This window comes from Danio rerio, chromosome 21, assembly GCF_052040795.2.
Source record: "Danio rerio strain M-AB ecotype USA chromosome 21, GRCz13ab, whole genome shotgun sequence".
Taxonomy (NCBI): Eukaryota; Metazoa; Chordata; class Actinopteri; order Cypriniformes; family Danionidae; genus Danio; species Danio rerio.
This window is the reverse complement of record NC_141041.1, coordinates 41,815,339-41,837,415: the sequence shown is the minus strand read 5'-3', so window position 1 is coordinate 41,837,415 and position 22,077 is coordinate 41,815,339. Positions and strand designations below refer to the sequence as shown.

Genomic DNA, 22,077 nt, shown 5'->3' with positions numbered 1-22,077 from the left:
TTCCTCAAAATTCTACACACAATAACCCATAATGACAATGTTAAAAAATAAAAAATTTTAATTGTCGCAAATTTATTAAAAATAAAAAACCTGAAAAGTAAGTATTCACAGTCTTGGCGCAATACTTTGTTGATGTCAATTACAGCCTCAAGTCTTTTTCAATATGATGCCACAAGCTTGGCACATCTGTCTTTGGAAATTATTGCCCATTCCTCTTTGAAGTACCTCTCAAGCTCTATCAGATTGGATGGGAAACGACGGTGCACCATTTTCAGATCTATCCATGTTCAATAGGATTTGGGTCTGGGCTCTTGTTGGGCCACTCAAGTACATTCACCGAGTTGTTGTGAAGCTACTCCTTTGATATTCGGGCGGTGTGCTTTGGGTCATTGTCCTTCTGAAAGATGAACCATCGCCCCAGTCTGAGGTCAAGAGCACTCTGAAGCAGGTTTTCGTTCAGGATGTCTCTGTACATTGCTGCATTCATCTTTCCCTCTATCCTGACTAGTCTTCCAGTTCCTGCTGCTGAAAAACATTCCCACAGCATGATGCTGCCACTACCATGCTTCACTGTAGGGATGGTATTAGCCTGGTAATGAGCGTTGCCTGGTTTTCTCCAAACGTAATGCCTAGCATTCACTCCAAAGAGTTTAATTTCAGTCTCATCAGACCAGAGAATTTTGTTTCTTATGGTCTGAGAATCCTTCAGATGCCTTTTGGCAAGTTCCAGGCGGGGAGTGACTTCCGTCTGACCACTCTACCATACAGACCTGATTGGTGGATTGCTGCACAGATGGTTGTCCTTCTGTAAGGTTCTCCTCTCTCCACAGAAGAACGCTGGAGATCAGACAGGGTGACCATTGGGTTATTGATCACCTCCCAGACTAAGGCCCTTCTCCCCCGATCACTCAGCTTAGATGGCCGGCCAGCTCTAGGAAGAGTCCGGGTGGTTCCAAACATCTTCCACTTACAGATAATGGAGACCACTGTGCTCATTGGAACTTTCAGAGCAGCAGAAATGTTTCTGTAACTTTCCCCAGGCTTGTGGCTCGAGACAATCCTGTCTCTGAGATCTACAGACAATTCCTTTGTATTCATACTTGGTTTGTGCTTTGGCATGCACTGTCAACCCTGGGACCTTATATAGACAGGTGTATGCCTTTTCAAATCATGTCCAATCAACTGAATTGACCACAGGTGAACTACATTTAAGCTGCTGAAACATCTCAAGAATGATCAGTGGAAACAGAATGTACCTGAGCTCAATTTAAAGCTTCACGGCAAAGACTGAAAATACTGATGTACATGTGATTTTTCAGGTTTTTGTTTTTAATAAATTTGCAACAATTTCAAAAAAAAAAATTTCACCTTGTCATTATGGGGTATTGTGTGTAGAATTTTGAAGAAATAAATGAATTCAATTCACTTTGGACTAAGGTTGTAACACAAAAAAATGTGGAAAAGGTGAAGCGCTGTCAATACTTTGCGGATGCACTGTAAATTATTAAATATTAAAAAAAGTTTTAATTTTTTTCCCCTAATATTTCCCGGATTTAAGTAACTTGCAAATTTGTTGAAAACACAGAACATTCGGTTCTGATATGTAAAAAGATTCCAGTTCATATGTGTCCTCTGTTTGTAAACTCGTAAGCGAATAATTGTGATTGTTCATGAGATCGGCCAGATTGGCGAGTACCGATCAAGTCATGAAATGTGATTATTGGCAGATACCAATCTTTGGCCGATCAATCGGAGCATCCCTAATAATTTTGGCTACTGTCCTTTACCAATGTGTACTCTGACTTCAGACTCAGACTGTTAGAAATGGTTATTCTGACGTTATGTTGCCTGCATTCAGGCTGTGTTGCAGCACAAGAACACACATATTAAAATATCAGCATTAAAATCTATCATTTTTGCATTTTCCTCTCTTAATTTTACTCAAATTAGTTGTATTTATTGTACATTTACATATTTTTGTTATCTGCAGACATCCAAGATCGGAGAGTAAGATGATTTCAATTCTCTGTATGTCTGTAGATGTGACAGAATTATCAATAAAGCTGACTTTGAAGAAGATCCTTGTAGTATATCAGGGCCTTAAGTGTAAAATGCGTGTGCTGTATTTACCTCTCAAGCCATTTCCACTGTAAGAAGCGACTGTAGTACATACTATCGAGGTAGTCTGCGAAGGGGGCCACACTCAGGTAGTCATGGATCAATCTGTAAGTAACATGAAAGAGAATGAACAGACAGCACAGTGAACACTATTACAGGGTACATTCCTAAAGGTTTAAAAAAAAACTGAACACACAATCTACACTGCATAAAGTCCCAAAAGCATTTCATGTTGGTGATGCCAAGGCATTTGACAAAAGTGATTTGACTTGACTCAATTTACCCAGAAGTGCAGCTGTAGTACATCATTTTAAAAAAATTAACAGTGCCAATAGCAGTTCCTTAAAGCTGAAACTAATAGAAAAAAATGAAATGGCAGCCCAGGGTCCTGATCTAAACCTGACTGAAAATGTCTGGAAGATTATTGTAAAAATTGTTAGATTTAATGATTTGCTGTGAGAGGCCAGTCATGTTCTGAGAGAGACTAGTAATTTCCTGAGAGAGAATAGTGATGTCCTGTGAGAGGCAAGTGGTGTCCTGTGACAGACAAGTGGTGTCCTGTTAGAGGCTAGTGATGTCCTGTGAGAGGCTAGTGATGTCCTGTTAGAGGCTAGTGATGCCTGTGAGAGACAAGTGATGTCCTGAGAGAGAATAGTGATGTCCTGTTAGAGGCTAGTGATGTCCTGTTGGAGGCTAGTTATGTCCTGTGAGAGAATAGTGATGTCCTGTTAGAGGCAAGTGATGTCCAGTAAGAGGCTAGTGATGTCCAGTAAGAGGCTAGTGATGCCCTGTTAGAGGCTAGTGATGTCCTGTGAGAGAATAGTGATGTCCTGTTAGAGGTTAGTGATGTCCTGTGAGAGACTAGTGATGTCCTGTTAGAGGCTAGTGATGTCCTGTTAGAGGCTAGTGATGTCCTGTGAGAGAATAGTGATGTCCTGTGAGAGAATAGTGATGTCCTGTTAGAGGCTAGTGATGCCTGTGAGAGACAAGTGATGTCCTGTGAGAGGCTAGTGATGTCCTGTTAGAGGCTAGTGATGTCCTGTTAGAGGCTAGTGATGTCCTGTTAGAGGCTAGTGATGTCCTGTGAGAGAATAGTGATGTCCTGTTAGAGGCTAGTGATGTCCTGTTAGAAGCTAGTGATGTCCTGTGAGAGGCTAGCGATGTCCTGTGAGAGAATAGTGATGTCCTGTTAGAGGCTAGTGATGTCCTGTTAGAGGCTAGTGATGTCCTGTGACAGAATAGTGATGTCCTGTTAGAAGCTAGTGATGCCCTGTTAGAGGCTAGTGATGTCCTGTTAGAGGCTAATGATGTCCTGTTAGAGGCTAGTGATGTCCTGTTAGAGGCTAGTGATGTCCTGTTAGAGGCTAGTGATGTCCTGTTAGAGGCTAGTGATGTCCTGTTAGAGGCTAGTGATGTCCTGTTAGATTCTAGTGATGTCCTGTTAGAGGCTAGTGATGTCTTGTTAGATTCTAGTGATGTCCTGTTAGAGGCTAGTGATGTCCTGCTAGATTCTAGTGATGTCCTGTAAGAGGCTAGTGATTTTAGTGTATTTTAATTGGGTTAACTAGGCAGGTTAGGGTAATTAAGTAAGTTATTGTATAACGATGGTTTGTTCTGGAGACTATAGAAAAAAATATAGCTTAAAGGGGCTGATAATTTTATCCTTAAAATGGTGTTTAAAAAATTAAAAACTGCTTTTAGTCTAGTCAAAATAAAGCAAATAAGACTTTCTCCAGAAGAAAAAATATTATCAGACATTTTGTGAAAATTTCCTTGCTCTGTTAAACATCATTTGGAAAATATTTTAAAAAGAACAAAAAATTCAAAGGGGGGGTGGTAATAACTCTGACCTCAACTGTATATCGTCACCTTAGTATTATTTACATTATGGGATGTTTTTTTTTATAAGTTGTTTACATTTTAAGAATTTTATTTTAAAAAACAAATGTTACACACAAACTTCGAAGCTCAATGTCTCAAAATCATTCAGAACGCAGTTAGAACTTTGTAATTCCTAGGTGACGATGTGTCAAGCTCTGTCAAGTTGGATGGGAAGCGATGGTGTACATCGATTTTCAGATCTCTATAGAGATGTTCAATAGGATTTGGGTCTGGGCTCTGGCTGGACCCTCAAGGCTCTCTGACTAATATCGATCAATAAAAAACAGAGTTAAGCTAAAAGAGCATGCTTATAAACCACTATTCTAGTGGAAAACAAGATTTAAAAGAAGCATTTGATCTTCTAAAAACTTTATTTGTAACATAAGTTACACAATTACACTGATTTTAGTAACTAAACAAATTACACAAATTTAAAATGTAATTCGTTACAGTACTGTGTTCCCAAAAATATATTTACAATACAGTAACGCGTTACTGCGGGACGCGAAACACCCAACTCTAGCTGTGAGAAACTAGTGATATCTTGTAAAAGGGTAGTGATGTTCTGCAAAAGGCAGAGATGTGGTGAGGCTGTAGATCAGGGGTCTCAAACTCGCGGCCCGCGGGCCATTTGCGGCCCTCAATGCAATATTTTGTGGCCCGCGCCGACCGCTGTACACTGACAGAATCAGCGGAGCGGGGAGAGAGAGCGCTCCCCGCTCCGCTGATTCTATCCGTACACAGCGGTCACTGGCATTCCCCGCCCGCCGTGTTGTCGCGCGCGTTCTGATCAGCTGTGTTGTCGCGCGCGTACTCAAGAGCGGTGTTATCGCGCGCCTACTGAAGGGCGGGACCGAGGGTGTGTCGTGTCGCGGGGGCACTTTTGATCATTTTGGAAGGGCACTTTCTATGCAAGACTAAAAAGGGCATGTGCTCTGCACAGGTTGAGCCCTATGTGTGCACGTGCCTGCCCTGCATCTTATATATATTATAGGTAGATACAGACTGGTACAGACTGATGTGACTGGAGTGGGGTGGGGGTGTTTTATTTATACATATATATACGCCTTTTTTAGGTGAGGGAATGGAAGTTTTGAGTGAGTTCCCCCACTTTTTTCCCTAGGACTTCAATAAGTTAAAGTACAAGTCTAGACTTAATGATAATCATCTTCAAGCCATACTGAGGGTCTCAACTGCTTCCGCTCTAAAGCCAAATGTGGTTCAGATTTGTGAGAAGAAGCGCTGTCAAGTCTCTGGCAGCAAGAAGTAGGCAAAAGATGCCATGTTCAGAAGAACTGTTCATAATCTTCACTCAATGTTCTATTAATGTTCAGGACACTTCATGTTCAGAAGAAATAATTAAAACTGTTAATAATGACATTTGAGGACTTTTTTTTGTGAAATCCCTTATGCGGCCCAGCCTCACCCAGACTTTGCCTCCTGCGTCCCCCAGGTAAATTGAGTTTGAGACCCCTGCTGTAGATGTACTTATGTTTCATTGCTGTAACCTCCAGAACCATCACTGTGATTTACATTCAAATAGTTTTCAATAATGTGCACTTTATCCAAAAGTTTGTGTTTCTCAAATCCACAAACTGATGTGTAAATCAATTGCCAAAATATATAAAAAGTTTCCTTATTTTTATTATAAAATGTTTTGGTGTAAAAATCCCATCGTTCTCACATCCTCACTCTCACTCGATTAAACGATTTGCATGCAAATTCTAAGAATTTAATCTGGCTTAGAAATGTTTTGCTCAGAGTTTTTCAGACACTATAATGAAGCAGCATATAGCAGTGGCATCTAATGAGATAATAAGAGTGTTTCCTGTTTAGAAGACTCACTTGGTGCACTCCATGAAGAGCTCTTTACATGCCTCCTGTTGCAAGCGGTCTGCACACTTAGTCACCATCTCCTCTGTTACCTCAGGGATGTAGTCTTCTGACTGCAAACAGAAGAACTGGTATGTGAAACCATGCTTAGATATAAAAATAAACTCATACACAACTCATGGATTCTACAATAAACAATAGAAATGGGAAAGCTTCAATGTGAAAGTTACTGTGATACTATACCATGCTATACATGCAGCATATTTGCCACACATTGTAATATGTTTTAGGTCTTTCCTGTGCTATTCTTCTGTGTACCTTTGTGTTGAGGTACTTGTCTAGAAGTTCCTGTCCACATTCCTTCCTCTTCTCATCAGGCGTTACTTCATACTCCGCCTGAAATGATGGAGAAACAATTTCTGTAATGATTGTGAAAGCTACAGTCTACATTATTCATACACATGTTGATTTTACAGCATCAGCAATCAATAGAAGCTCAGTTTCAATCTTCCTTTTTTTGGGTCCCACTTTACAGGTCCATTAGTTAATGTAGTTACTAGCTTGAAATAAGAATGAAAAATACCTGTACAGCATTTATTATAATCATTTACTAATGCGTTATTAAAATCTATAGTTGTGCTTGATGGACTGTGATTTAACATGAACTAATAATTAGACTAAACATTAGCAAAGATGAATAAATGCAGTAACGTTTATTGTTTCGTCAAGTTAGGAAATACATCAACTAACATTATCTAATAAATCGTTATTGTGAAGTGTGACCACGAAACTCTCAAGTCTCAGCCTCAGATGTCGCACAAATTGAGGTTGGATAGCATATTTTTGAGTAGTCAGCATTTGCAGCAATGATGAAGAAGCACCTTATAGAATGGCATTTTTAAAACTGAGAGCACTTCTCAGGATGTGACTGTGATTGGTTGCTTTGTAATTTGTCAAAGATGCAATGGAGTGCAGGCACTGCTGCCAGTAAAAAGTTCTATCAAAACAAGTTGCAAAATAAAATACAAAAAAGCTAAGCTGAGCAATGGATAAGTAAAAAAAAACAAAAAAAAAAAAAACAAAGCAAAGCAAAACAATATAAATAAAAGGCATAACACTGAACACAATAAAACAAAAAGCAAAGCAAAACAAAACAAAAATACGAAAGCATAGCAAAAAACAAAACAAAAGACAAAGCACAAAAACAAAACAAGCAAACAAACAAACAAACAAAAAAAAACTGCACATTTCTTTGCGAATCTGCAAAATGTTATTAAAATGAAGATTTTATCCAAGATCATCATATAAAAAACTACATGAATTGCCTGGAAAACAAAAAATAAATAAAAAAAACAAAGCTAAGCTAAGCAACGCATAATGAAAAATAAAAATGTAAAAAAAAAAAAAAAGCAACCAAAAAAACCCACAAAAAAACAAACAAACAAATCAAACTAAACCAAAAGATACAAAGCAAAAAACAAAGAAGAAACAGTCGAAACAAAGCAAACAGTCGAAACACAAAGCAAAACAAAGCACAAAAACAAAACATGCACATAAAACAAACAAACACCAGGTGCAGGTTTTATTGCAAATTTGCAAAACGCTATGAAAATTAGGATTTGATCTAAAATCATAATGTAAATACAACCTAGATTACCTGGAAAACAAAATACAAAAAAAAAAAAAAACAAGGAAAAAAAGTAAAGATAAAAAGCATCCAAATAACAAAACAAAATCAAAACAAAAGATGCGACACAAAAAATTTAATAGAACTAAACACAAGTCATAGCAAAAGCAATAATACAAGTGCAAAACAAAACACAAAGCAAAAAAATAGCATGCAAATAAAACAAACAAACAAACAAACACAAAAACTGCACATTTCTTTGCGATCTTGCTAAATGTTATTAAAATGAAGAATTTATCCAAGATGATCATCATAAAAAACTACATTAATTTTCTAGAAAATAGAATACAAAACAAAAAACAAAGCTAAGCTAAGCAACGCATAACAAAAAAGAAACAAAAAATATAATAGAAAAAAAAGCTACCAAAAAACAAGATAAAAATCACAAACAAATCAAACTAAACCAAGTGGTGCTCGCTGCAGAGCCATTTGAGGAGAGGTAAGCTCCAGAGAGGGGGAGCTTAAGCTTGAGCTCCACCTTTTTTGCACTTCTTCTACGAGTGATGTCACTGTGGGTAGGGTTAGGGGTGGGTTTTGGTGTACGCATTAAAACAGCTTACAGGAGGAGGAGCGACAGCTCATGCTCCCCCTCTCTGGAGCTCACCTCTCCTCAAATGGCTCTGCAGCGAGCACCCTCTCAACTAAACCAAAAGTTACAAAGCAAAACAAAGCACAAAAACCAAACATGCACATAAAACAAACAAACATTTCATTGCAAATTAGCACAACTGGGATTACCTGTAAAATAAAATATTAAAATAAAAACAAAGCTAAGCTAAACAATGCATGACAAAAAAAAAAAAAAAAAAAAAAGGAAAAAAAAGCATCAAAAAACAAAAGCAAAAAAAAAATAAGCAAAGCAAAGATAAAAAGCAGTGCAAAAACAAAAACAAAATCAAAACAAAAGATACAAAGCAAAAAAACTAAATAAAACTAAACACAAGTCATAGCAAAAAACAATAATACAAATGCAAAACAAAACATAATGTAAAGCAAAAAATACAGAACACAAAGCACAAAAACAAAACATGCAAATAAAACGCACAACAAACAAACAAAAACATTGCACATCTCTTTACGAATTTGCAAAAACCTATTAAAATAAAATTTTATCCAAGATAATTGACAAAACTACTTGTATTAAAGAAAAAAAAACTTTCAGCATTAAAATTGGGATTTTTCACTGTATCAAAAAGATTGTAACATATCCTTGATGACAAGACATTTCTACTCTGCTTTTTATTAAAAAACACTTTCAGTGTTTTAGGATGAAAAAAAGGGATTTCGTCCATCCTGTTTACAGTACACAACTATATATACAGTAGCTACATGCTTCCATCCACACATTTTACATGCCATATCTGTTCAACCGATATTCACAATGTCCTCAAAATAATCTGAATAAACTCCCAGATGTGAAGACATTTGTTATTGTGTGTTGTCTGTACTGAGACTCCTTTTGTTTTGTTTTTTGTTTTTCTTTTCGTTTTTTCACTTGAAAATGAGTTTCCTAGGAAGCGACGATTCCCTTCTCTTGAATACACAATTGTTGTCATTGACTTCCAGAGTATTTTTTGTTCCTACTATGAATGTAAATTGCTCCCTATTTCCAAACTTCTTCAGAATATCTGGCTTTCTCTCTTTCTGTCAAAAAAAAAAAAAAAAGAAGAGTGGCTTATATGAAAGGCAAAGGCCACTAGATTACGCTTACTTTACCAAAATAAAATATTATCATCCCTTGATTTTTAATTATTTAAATAGGACAGTAAGGTCTGCCTTTGCTTAGACAAAAGTGTTGTAACTTCACAAAAATAATGTACAGTATAGAATATAAACTCATGCTGCAGTGGAAAAATAATTAATATCGTGTAGGGCTGCAACTAATGATTATTTTAATAATTGATTAATCTGTCAATTATTTTTTGATTAATCGATGAATCGGATAAAAATAAAAGCATTAATTTCCAACTTTTCATTCAAAAAAGCTCATCCCTGAGCTGTTATAATAATAACAATAATAATAATAAGAAGAAGAAGAATAAGAATAATAATAAAATAGTTTTTCCTGTTTTCAATGCAAATATCAAAATTTTGTTAAATCAAGATGCATACTAGACACATGACATAGCTTTAGAGATTAAGTCTTGTTTTCTGAAAAAAAAAAAACACCTCAAAATTAAGTGATTGTTTATTTAAAACAAGTTAAATTATTTGCAAATTGGGTAAGAAAAATAAACTTTATGAGATATAATCTCAAACAGAAGTTTTACCAGTTCACATAAACGTGTAAGTGATCGTGATCTATAACAAGACATGGTCATCGCCACTCGCCATGTTTACTTGCGGCCACACGTTTGCCTTATTAATAAAAAGCAGGACACGCAGGATTTAGCACATTAATTTACCATTTACACCCCAAATACATGCAAGTGGCTGGTGAACTTAGAGAAGAGTAGATTCAACTTTATAGTTACTTTTACTATGTGTAATGTGTATCTGATATGAATAAAACATTGGCAAATTATGTTTAAATGGATTGTTAGATTTTCATGTGTATTTTACAAACTCTAAATGCATTGTTTTACTAGTAAGTATGAATATTTATATGTCTAAAACATAAAATAAGCATTAGTTGGTTACAAAGCTGCATAACTGTGATAATATGACACTTCTTTCTCAGCGGGGTTGATTTTGTTTTCAAAAAAAAAAATAAAAACCAAAATAAGAAGCACTTTTCCGACAGTCCCTCACTGAGAGCTCTGCTCAGAGCAAGCTCTCTCTGGCTCAGCGTCAGACACCGTGCCAAAGCTCAGTTTGATTTTTTCAGTTGCCGCTGTAAAGGTAAACGAGCTAACGCTAACTTGTCATGCTTGTCAAGCCGAATAACAAGTAAAACATCAGCACCAGGGACTTTACGGTATACTCACTTCAAAACGGAACAAAAGTAGGACCTTGCTGTTGAACTCCCTGCCTCCTCATCCCTTTCTATGAGGTGCCAAACTCTGTATCAGTGCACGAGAGAGACCGTGTTCACTTTGCTCTGCGCTCAACTAAAGTGTTTTTTAATAATCAAATGTCCACTTGTCGCACGGCACAATGAATCGATTATGAAATTTGTTTCCAACGCTTTAAGTTATCAATTTAATCGATTTGTTGTTGCAGACCTAATATTGTTATGACTCCCATGAGCTTGGAGGACTGCATCCACATCTCTGCAACGACTCAAATAACTTATTAATAAAGTCATCTGGAAAGGCAAAAAAAAAAAAAGTGTTCTTGCAGGACTCCCAGAGTTAATCAAGATTCTTTGGATTCATCACCATCTTAAACCAGACATGCTTAATAACGTCCATATCTGATGACTGGGCTGGTCAATCATGGAGCACCTTTACCTTCTTTACTTTCAGGAACTTTGTTGTGGAGGTTGCTGAAGTATGAGAAGGAACGCTATCCTGCTAAAGAAATTTGCCCTCTCCTGTGATTTGTAATGTAATGAGCAGCATAAATGCCTTGATCCCTCAGGCTGTTGATGTTTCCATAAACTCTGCAGATCTCTCGCACACCCCCATACTGAATATAACCCCAAAACATGATTTTTCCTTCACCAAACTTGACTGATTTCTGTAAGAATCTTGGGTTCATGCTGGTTCCATTAGGTCTTCAGCAGTATTTCTGATGATTGCGATGCAGTTCAATAAATGATTCATCAGAAAAATCTACCTTCTGCCACTTTTCCTAACTAGAAGTTAAGTTATTATATGTTGCTTTTACAATCGACGACAAGACTTTTGTCTGGGTAGTGTTGGCTTAGTCCATCCACATTTTAAACACACACATTTGCGTCAGAAAATCTGGTTTTATATCCACGTTTATTTTGAAAACACCACCATAATACAGTTTCACAACAGAATCAAGGCATCAAGCTCTGTAGAGGGTGAAGCAAACAGCAGAAGGTTTTGTTCACTTGGGATGTGTAAGGCGATATGCACGTTGGTGATGTTTGTGTTGTAGCTTGCAGGGACAGAGTAAGTAGTCTGCATTCCGTATCTGAAACAGCATGTCACGTCAAAATATTTACAAAAAGACGGGCAGGGCAGAACTGCTGATCTCAAATCAGGAGCGGCTGCTACCCTCAGATTGAAAGTCTTTTTTTATCTCTAAGGCCAGTCTGTCAAAGCTGTACACTAACGGATCCTAAATCTTCTAAACCACGCAAACAGAAACCTGCTTTCTTGGGCGTGAACAAGAAAATCAGTCATTTTTTTCTGAGCTAAACTTGCTGGTGGGCATACACTCATGGTAGATGCAGTGATGCAGATGTGACCCCCGCATTCCTGTACTGAGCTGGGTCAGCCGGCTACTGAAAGCAGCGGAGGAAATGAAACAAGAAGAAGCCGGCAATTCATTCTACAATCACTTTCATTCAAAAACAGCTTGAGTTGTAGTTAGGGCTGAATGATTAAGGGGTTAGTTCACTCAAAAATGAACATTCTGCAATCATTTATTCATCCTCCACTTGTTCAGAACTTGTTTGAGTTTCTTTTTTGTATTGAAGAAAATGGAAGATATAGGGCTGTATCATGCACCCGGCGCAATAAGGCGCAAGATCTGTTTGCCCCGACGTGTTGCTATTTTCAGACCTTAGTTTTCTCATTTTCCACCACGTTGTTCAAATGGCAAATCTATTTGCACCACTTTGTGGACTCATAAGAGTTTCGTTCTAGAAATGAGGTGTGTTTATTTGTGAATATTGTTGCTATTTTGAGGAACTAAAACAGACTGCGCAATAGACCGGCTGAGAGCAGCAAAGGCTGTGCAGGACCATACGCTTGCACTCAACGTGGAAATCAGTCTTAGCAGAGCGGGGTCACATGACTCCACTCGCAGAACGGAAAATTACAATTCTTTAAACGACCTGGACAAATTAGATTGATTATAGGTTTTGAATGTCAATCTTCATTACTTTTCGATTAATCGGCCATCCCTAGTTTAAGTTTTTTCTAGCCAGCTCTATTTTTCTGTGCTCACTGCTAATCTATATTTGAAATAATGAACTTTAGCTCATGATAATAATGTGAAATGTGATTAATGAAGCGCGGATTCTCACATCCTTTCAGAAACGGACAAACGCCAGAGCGAAATAACAAAGGAGAAGTCTGAAAAAACAAAGGAGAAAATGATTCTTTCAGCAAACTAAAACATAAACAAAATACCTTTAATTATTATCATCGCCTTTTGGACTATTATGAATTCGGAATGACGGAATTAGTTTTTTACAAGATGTCAGCGTTACACATTCTGGTATTGTAACGTATTTGTTTCATATCGTTTATGAATCCAAATTTATTTATTTTTTTAATTGGTAACATTTCAGAGACTGTAAGGCTCCATATGTGTTTATATATAGTAACGTAGTAAGTAATGTTTATATATATAGCGCATTTATTGTGTATGGCCATACACCCAAAGCGCTTCACAATCATGGGGAGGGGGGTCTCTCCACACCACAACTAGTGTGCAGCATCCATTTGGATGGTGCGACAGCAGCCACAGGACAACGCCGCCAGTGTGCTCAGCACACACCAGCTATAGGTAGAGTGGAGAGACAGTGATAGAGCCAATTCGATGGATGGGGATGATTGGGAGGCCATGATCGGTAAGGGCCAATGGAGGAAATCTGGCCAGGACACCAGGGTTACACCCCTCTCTCTTTGTAATAAGTGCCATGGGATTTTTAATGACCACAGAGAGTCAGGACCTCGGTTTATCGGCTCATCTGAAAGACAGTGCCCATTGACAGCAGTGTCCCCTTCACTTTTACTTGAGCATTAGGACTTACACAGACTTCAGGTTGAGTGCCCCCTGCTGGCCTCACTAACACTTCCAACAGCAACTTAGTTTTCCCATGTGGACTCCCATCCAGGTACTGACCAGGCTCAGCCCTGCTTAGCTTAAGTGAGTAACCGGTCTTGGGCTGCAGAGTGATATGGCTGTGGCCATATATATGTAAACATGTAGATGTATGTTTTTATATAAATATTGCAGACGTTACAGTAGGCTATTTCGCATTATCATTGATCTGCGCCTATAATCAAATCCTGTTTTGAAATGTTAGTAATTATAAATAAATATTTATGTATATAAAACATTTGTTTAGTAAGAAGTGCTTCTCACACGATATGTAAACTTTAAGCGAGAATGATGTCGACTGAAGATGTCATACACCACACGCCTTCTAAAATGGTACCATTTGGCAGTGGAGACACAGGCCTGATAAAGGTGGCCCATACAGAACCGTACCGTTCTGTGCCACACAGTGGAAACGAGGCATAATATACTCCATTTAAGCAGTGAATGAAAACTAGATGATCGGCTCATGTATGAATGCTCACAGAGTGATCATGATGACTAAGAGGGGGGGGGTCACACACTGGACGAGAAGCCCACCTCATCTCACCATGGCTTTTCTATGAGTATGTGCAAAACAGTGGCACCATAAAACTTAATTCTAACTTTATTCAGTAGGAAACTGAAAATATTGTCTGTGACATTGTACATGGCGCTCTGAAAGTTTCAGTTATTCCCTGCGCTTTGGGAAATTGCTCCAAAACTAGCTTCAGCTATATAGTTTCATGGCATGCAAGCCGGGTTGTTTTTGTGTATGTAAAAAAGAAGAAACAAACACACTCTTTAAAGTGAGGAATAATTAGTGGTCTGCTTTCTCACCACAGCATCCAGGAATCTGACACAGCGCCTCAACTCCGGCCTGGTGTCGCAGAACTGCCGGAAGAGCAAGCGTCCAATCGGCTGCCGCTCGCAAAGACTGTTGTAGTCTTTCTCTGTGGAAATAAAAACCACATGAAACACCGTGACTAAGAGCTTTGTAAAGGTGAGAGAGAGGGAGAGTGAGAGAGAAAATGAGTAAATATCATTTGGGACAATCGATGAATACAATAAAAATCAATAGCACTTTCCTCTCCTCTTTTCGCTTTGGAAAGGAAACCGAACAGACGAAAGCATTAGTTGACCACAGCCAAATAGATAATAACAATTGACAACATCCTCAAAATATTAAAGGCCCTCTGTAAAGCAGTTCTGTTTAAGCCAAATTTATAGAAAATACCCAGTGATGGCATGCAGAGTAGTGGCTTCAGTGGCTAATACTGTTATCTAGAACAGCAGGTTTGCCTGTGAACTCGATTTACTCTGACCATCAAGTGGTGACTCAACAGAATGCGAAAAGTGCTTGGCGTAAACAAATATGTTGCCTGAAAAAGCCCCAACAACATGTCGAAATAAATGAAAACTGGGAAATCGTTAAAGAGGTAGAGTAAGTTAGTGGAAAATGTAGATTTTTGGATCTTTTGAAGGGACAGTTCACCAGAAAATGAAAATTCTGTCATCATTTACTCAGCCTTTACTCGTTTCAAACCTTTAAGAGTTTCTTTCTTCTGCAAAACACAAAAGAAGATTGTTTGGAAACCTATAGCTGACTTCCACAGAATTAGTTTTTTACAATGGAAATCAATGGGTACGGGTTTTCTTCTGAATATCTTCTCTTATGTTAAACAATATAAAGAATCGCATAAGGCATTTAACTGCCTTAGGGAGAGACAATAGTGAGAGATTAAGTGGGTAAAATGGGTGAACTATCTCTTTAAAACACAGAATTTGAATGTTTTAAACAAAAAAGTGTTTATGCTTTAATGTAATTAATAATGTTTTACTATTATTATTATTCATTCATTCATCAATTTTCTTGTCGGCTTGGTCCCTTTATTATTCCGGGGTCGCCACAGCAGAATGAACCGCCAACTTATCCAGCTAGTTTTTACACGGCCCTTCCAGCCGCAACCCATCTCTGGGAAACATCCACACACACATTCATACACACACTCATACACTACGGACAATTTAGCCTACCCAATTCACCTGTACCGCATGTCTTTGGACTGTGGGGGAAACCGGAGCACCCGGAGGAAACCCACGCGAAGGCAGGGAGAACATGGAAACTCCACACAGAAACGCCAACTGAGCCGAGGTTCTTGCGGTTCTTGCGGTGAGGCGACAACACTACCTACTGCGCCACTGCCTCGCCCACTATTATTATTATTATTATTTATTATTATTATGGGGCAGCACGGTGGCGCAGTGGGTAGCACAATCGCCTCACAGTAAGAAGATCGCTGGTTCAAGCCTCGGCTGGGTCAGTTGGCATTTCTGTGTGAAGTTTGCATGTTCTCCCTGTGTTAATATAAATTTTTAATTAATATCAATTAATTAATTTATTTTTATTTAATATTAATTAATTTTCCGGGTGCTCCATTTTCCCCTACAAGTCCAAAGACATGCGGTATAGAAGAATTGGGTAAGCTAAAATGTCCGCAATGTATGTTTGTGTATGGATGTTTCCCAGTGATGGGTTGCAGCTGGGTAGGCATCCGCAGCGTAAAACATATGCTGGATAAATTGGCGGTTCATTCCGATGTGGCGACCCCTGATTAATGAAGAGATTGAGCTGAAAAGAAAATGAATGACTATTATTATTATTACTTTTTTAAATACTATGTTTTGGTGCAGTGCTTTAGTAGTTGTTTACCAAACTAAAATGTTGCTATTGATTGTAATAATTCAGTGAGATTCTGAGTAGCCAGCAACTCCACACAGAGATTTGTGTGTATGTTGTATATACACAAACATACCTAAATTCACTCACCGGCCACTTTATTAGGTACACCTGTCCAGTTGCTCGTTAACAAAACATTTCTAATCAGCCAATCACATGGCAGCAACCTAATGCATTTAGGCATGTAGAGATGTTCAAGACGATCTGCTGCAGTTCAAACCTAGCATCAGAATAGGTGAAGAAGGGTTATTTAAGTGACTTTGAAAGGGGCATGGTTGTTGGTGCTAGATGGGCTGGTCTGAGTATTTCAGAAACTGCTGATCTACTGGAATTTTCACGCACAACCATCTCTAGGGTTTACAAGAAATGGTCCAAAAAAGAGAAAAAACCCAGTGAGCGGCAGTTCTGTAGGCGCAAATGCCTTGTTGATGACAGAGGTCAGAGGAGAATGGCCAGACTGGTTCCAGCTGATAGAAAGGCAACAGTATATCAAAGTAACTGTAACTCAGTTACAACTGAGGTGTGCAGAAGAGCATCTCTGAACGGACAACACACCAAACCTTGCGGCGAATGGGCTACAGCAGCAGAAGTCCACATTGGGTGCCACTCCTGTCAGCTAAGAACAAGAAACTGAGGCTACAGCCTCACCAAAACTGGACAATAGAAGATTGGAAAAACGTTGCCTTATCTGATAAATCTTGATTTTAGCTGCCAAACTTGAATGAAGGAACGGGTGATTCGCATCATAGATGTGCAGTTGACAAATCTGCAGCAACTGCGTGATGCTATCATGTCAATATGGACCAAAATCACTGAGGAATATTTCCAGTACTTTGTTGAATATATGCCAAGAAGGGTTAAGGCAGTTCTGAAGGCAAAAGGGGGTCCGACCCGGTTCTAGTAAGGTGTCCCTAATAAAGTGGCCGGTGAGTGTACATACAAACATTGTGTAATTTATGCAGTTTTAAACATTTTAAATATATATGTACTGTGTTTAGCACAGTATTTTACTTGAGAATAAGATGTAGATTAGTTTATAATTTGTATTACTTATGCAAATTTAATAATGTCAATTGCGGCGATTGCTATATCCTTTAAATAAAATATTTCGGAAAATTTATAAAAGATTCATAATTTAAATTTATTTGTTTTTTATTTTATTTAGTTTAAATTTATTTTAGTATCATTGAAAACCAGGCAGTGATGTAGAATTCTGAAGCAAGCACACCTTAAAGTGACAGTTCACCCAAAACAGTTTACTCCTCCTTTATTTTGATTCAGATCTACATTAATTTCTTTATTCTGCTGAAAAGGAGATTCTTTTGAAAAAGCTGTAAACCTGTAACAACTGACTTCAATCAATATATATCAAAGTCAATCAATATATATCAAAATATCTAACAGAAGAAAGAAACTCATGAAGGTTTGGAACCCCCTAAGGAGAGTAAACGATCCCTTTAACACACTATAACACATCCATTGAAAGGGACTCCAAACCACAAGGCTCTAACCATAACAAAATAGCTGTTACGGTCAGACTCTTGTGGTTGAAGTCCACCTTGTGGCCCGAAACCACATCTTTGTCACATAACCTGATGAAATGGTTGAAATAAATGTGCTTGTAAAGGCCGAGCACGCTAAAATGAACAGAGTGGGAAGGCAGTGGCCGGTGGCTGAGATTTGCATTTGCTGCTCAGGTATATGCAAAGAGGCAGCAGGATTTACACAGAGGCAAATGGGAGTGTGTGTAAACTTGCAGCGATATAGAGGCAGTGTGTAGGAGGCTGGTATTGATAGCGATGCTGCATAAATACATGGAGAGCTTACAGTTACTTCATAACACTGCTGGCACAAAGAGCAAAGCTGCGCTGCAGAGTGCAGATAACAATCAGCTTTACTGCTGTTCATACATGCTCCTTTTAAGTACAGCCGATCAGATCCATTTGGAAAAATATTTGTCTTCAGCTTTACGGCGACAAGATGAAGTGGCCACCAGTATATATTGTCAACTTGATACCGATGTGAGGCTCAACAGTAAAAAATAATATTAATTTAAAATTTATATATTTTAAAACCTGGGGGATATTTTCTTGGCACACACTGGGCCCATTAGTTCCACCTGAGCCTTGTGTCAACACCACAGCCTACTTGAGTATTGTTGCTGACCATGTCCATCCCTTTATAACCACAGTAATGATGGCTACTTCCAGCAGGATAACACACCATGTCATAAAGCACAAATCATCTCAGATTGGTTTCTTGAACATGACAATGAGTCCATTGTACTCAAATGGCCTCCACAGTCACCAGATCTCAATCCAATAGAGCACCAATGGGATGTAGTGGAACGGGTGATTCGCATCATGGATGTGCAGCCAACAAATCTGCAGCAACTTTGTGATGCTGTCATGTCAATATGGACCAAAATCACTGAGGAATATTTCCAGTACCTTGTTGAATCTACGCCACATAGGATTAAGGCAGTTCTGAAGGCAAAAGGGGATCCAACCCGGTACTGGTAAGGGGTACCTAATAAAGTGGCCAGTGAGTGTGAATGCGTCTATAAACATCATCAACCAAGACCATTAATATAAACCATGACAAGTCGCATATGCGCCTGAAATTTAAGCTATGAGACCTCATAATATATAATGGGAGCATTCGTTCGACTGCATATAATGGTTGTAGTGCGACCTGTTTTTTTTTTTTTTTTAAACGTGGTTAAATCGATCTTCCCTGCCGCTATATTGGTTTATATTAGCTGTCAATCACGCAAGACTTTGCAAACGGCTGAAGAGTGAAAAGAACACTGAATCTCGATGCATCCACTGCGTGTTCAGCCATCACAATCTCACGGCAATTCGTAACTTTTTCATACGCTTCCTCGTGAGATCAGGCTGCAACAGCGCAAATGTCCTCTAAAACACCATCGCCAAAGAAGCTTGCCTTTACTGAGTTTAAACTGATGCGGGTTATAACAAAGAACAGTATTGCGCCGGTGGTCATCGGGAGAATCCTGCTCTGCCCCCCCTCATATTGTGCCGGCTGACTCGCATGCTTTTCCGCAAACACAGAAAAATGTAATTCAGCGCGTAACGAGGCTGAGCATTAAAACGACACGAACCGAAACCAAAACTTTTAAAAGTGAGACTTTTCTTCCTTTCTTTTGTCCGTTCTTTCTTGAGGTGTATATTATGTTTCTATTTAATTACTGATGACTGCTTTGCAGCTTTCAGCATTGAATTGAATGATTTATTATATTATTTCATTTGTTTTGTAGCAGAAGTATTATTTATTAAATTGACATGCATATAAAACAAAAGTACAAAATAAATATTTCTTAATACAATGCTTCATTTGTGTTTGATGCAAACCATCAATTTATTTTTCCTAAAGTAACAGTAGGACTTTATATAGCAGATAACTTGCATTAAAGCGTATTTAAGGCAGCATGATGATGAGAAATATAATTCATTATTAGGATAATTGTCATCATCGTCATCATTAATATTTTATAATTATTCAACATTCATTTTGGAATTACTGCACAAATATTGTCATCACAGCATTAGTTAGATAGTTGTTTCTGGGTTTTGTTAGTCCCACATGATGTTGTTTTCAAATACAATAAATCCCTTAATATACAACTTGTCAAATATATCATTCATTTTTTCTGGTGCTCCTAAATATTTATATATATATATATATATATATATATATATATATATATAAATATATATATATATATATATATATATAAATATATATATATATATATATATATATATATATATATATATATATATATATATATATATATATATAAACAATAACCATAGCTGCAGCTCTACATAGTTGCTAGCCACATACACCATTTTTTGTCAGTCCAGACGCCACAGAGAACAGTGCAACTATAGAGGAGTTAAGCTTTAAATAGGAAAATTATATTGACTATTTATGTTTTGAGCAAGATGCTAATGGTCTAATCCAATTCAATGATTTATGCTAAGCTAAGCTAAAAGTGCTCCTGTCAGATACGGAGGTCAGATGAATGGATTCAAAAGTGGGAAAACTCAACAGTTTAAGTCTAAGGGACTTACATGTCTATTCTCTCTTATAAAAATAAACAAATAAATAAAAGTTTAGTACTTTTTCAAGATTTAATATTATGGTTCTTCTGAGTGTGCCAGTTTAGGTTCAGTTCAACACACAATTCAGATTTTTATTATAATGTGTTAAAAAGTGTCATTTTGGTGGCGTGTACACAGGTCGTTATTTTAGGGGTGTGTTGCTTCACATGAAAATTAGTTTCGACTTCCCGCCCACCTTAACAAGCCAATAGCTCTTCTCCTTTGTCTGCCTGTCTGTTGCCATACACAGAGAGAAGCAACATGAGTGAGAAGACCAGCATTCAGCCGTAAATGTACGACTCGGACACAGACCAAGCAGACTCTACTGTTGAGGAATCAATATTCCTAAGGGGGCAGAGTTTGTCAGAGTGGCAGTTCCAAAATCATTTGTGTCTTTGTATAGTTTTACAGGCGCTATGTAATGATGCATGCGTCATCCATATAGGGATGTAAAGATTAACCAGTTTCACTAATAACTCGCTTTAATTCTTCACTGTAAATTAATCATAAAGGTTTCTCAACACCGTGTTTCTGCATGGAAAAAAACTGCGGCAACTACACACAGTTATGCCAACTGTGTGCTAGCTCAAAGTTCCGAGCTTGAACACCGAGACTAATAACCACGCACACTGGATTAACTTTGACTGAGGCTATAACTAAGGCAAGTTCCTTATTTCCAATGGAGTGACGTGCACGCGAGGCAACGCGCTCACACTTTCCAGCCGCACCTATCTGAGATGACGGAGCTTCTAGGAACGCGGGAAATGCAAACTTGCAAATGCAAAGCTTATTGCTGTTTTACCACATGTTCGAGAATAACAATAATAATAGCCCACTCATATTGAACTTTATTTTACATCTACAGAATCGTGAGAAAATCGTGATCTTCATTTTAGGCCAAAAATATATATAAATAAATAAATACATTTTGACAGAATTGTGCAGCTCTAGTGTGTTCCTTTGGTGACATCGCTTTGACTCACACACTGAAAATGGCTGACGTTAAACAACAAACTGAGGATATGGTAATGCACGCCTGTCAATCAATATTGGTGGGCGGGGGGACCTCACTCCTATATCAAGTGGCGGCTGATCTCAAAACCGCTCTAATTGGTTCACTGTTTTTATGTTGATAAATTGAAAAAAAAGAACTGGGTGTGTTTATATTACCCTAATATGACGGTCTATACACTATGCCTACAAACATGTCCATCAAAATAGCTTGAAAAGTAGGTTTTTCACCATAGGTGAACCACTATTTAATGCTTATTCATCAGTATTAATAATATTTTTTCCATTTATGCATATATTAAGTAAAGTGAACGCTTATGGGTGCCATGATCAAAGCAGTTATCACTTCACAGATGTGCAGTTACCACAAGAACCCGGCTGGGTCATCTGGTACCTGGTACGCCTACGCTCAATCTGGAAACTGCAGATTTCGGCAGATTATGGAATTTATGGAAAGCAGATTTTCCACATTTATTTCAGTCACTTTTTTTGAATAATAGGCAAATGTTTCGATTTGTGTACGGTTTGTAAAGCAATGGCATATGATGTATGTATTACTTCAAAGACCTATTGTATCAAATAAGTGGTTCTAAATGGATTTGCATATGAAAGAGCAAAAAAAAAAAAAAAAAAGTAAATGCAAATTCTGTCTGATACTATCAGCTAGGTTTTTACACAGAAGTCTGTGATGAACTGTGTGCTGAGACTTGGCATGGGCCGGTATTAGATTTTGACGGTATGATAACCTTGGATAAAAATATCACGGTTTCACAGTATTTTGCTTATTGCTC

General features: G+C 37.9%; 1 protein-coding gene and 1 long non-coding RNA gene across 2 annotated transcripts in view; both read right to left on the bottom strand.

Annotated features, from left to right (window-relative positions):
* Positions 1-22,077, bottom strand: part of grk6 (G protein-coupled receptor kinase 6) — a 119,421-nt gene that overhangs the window by 35,303 nt on the left and 62,041 nt on the right. The window contains 4 exon segments of the mRNA NM_001446857.1: positions 2,131-2,223; positions 5,845-5,945; positions 6,151-6,228; positions 14,246-14,358. Coding sequence (NP_001433786.1) covers positions 2,131-2,223; positions 5,845-5,945; positions 6,151-6,228; positions 14,246-14,358 — 385 coding nt within the window.
* On the bottom strand, positions 6,230-10,218 carry LOC147838936 (uncharacterized). The gene is made up of 2 exons (XR_015520622.1): positions 8,162-10,218; positions 6,230-7,917 (listed from the first exon to the last, which is right to left on the bottom strand). It is a non-coding gene; the product is annotated as an uncharacterized LOC147838936 (long non-coding RNA).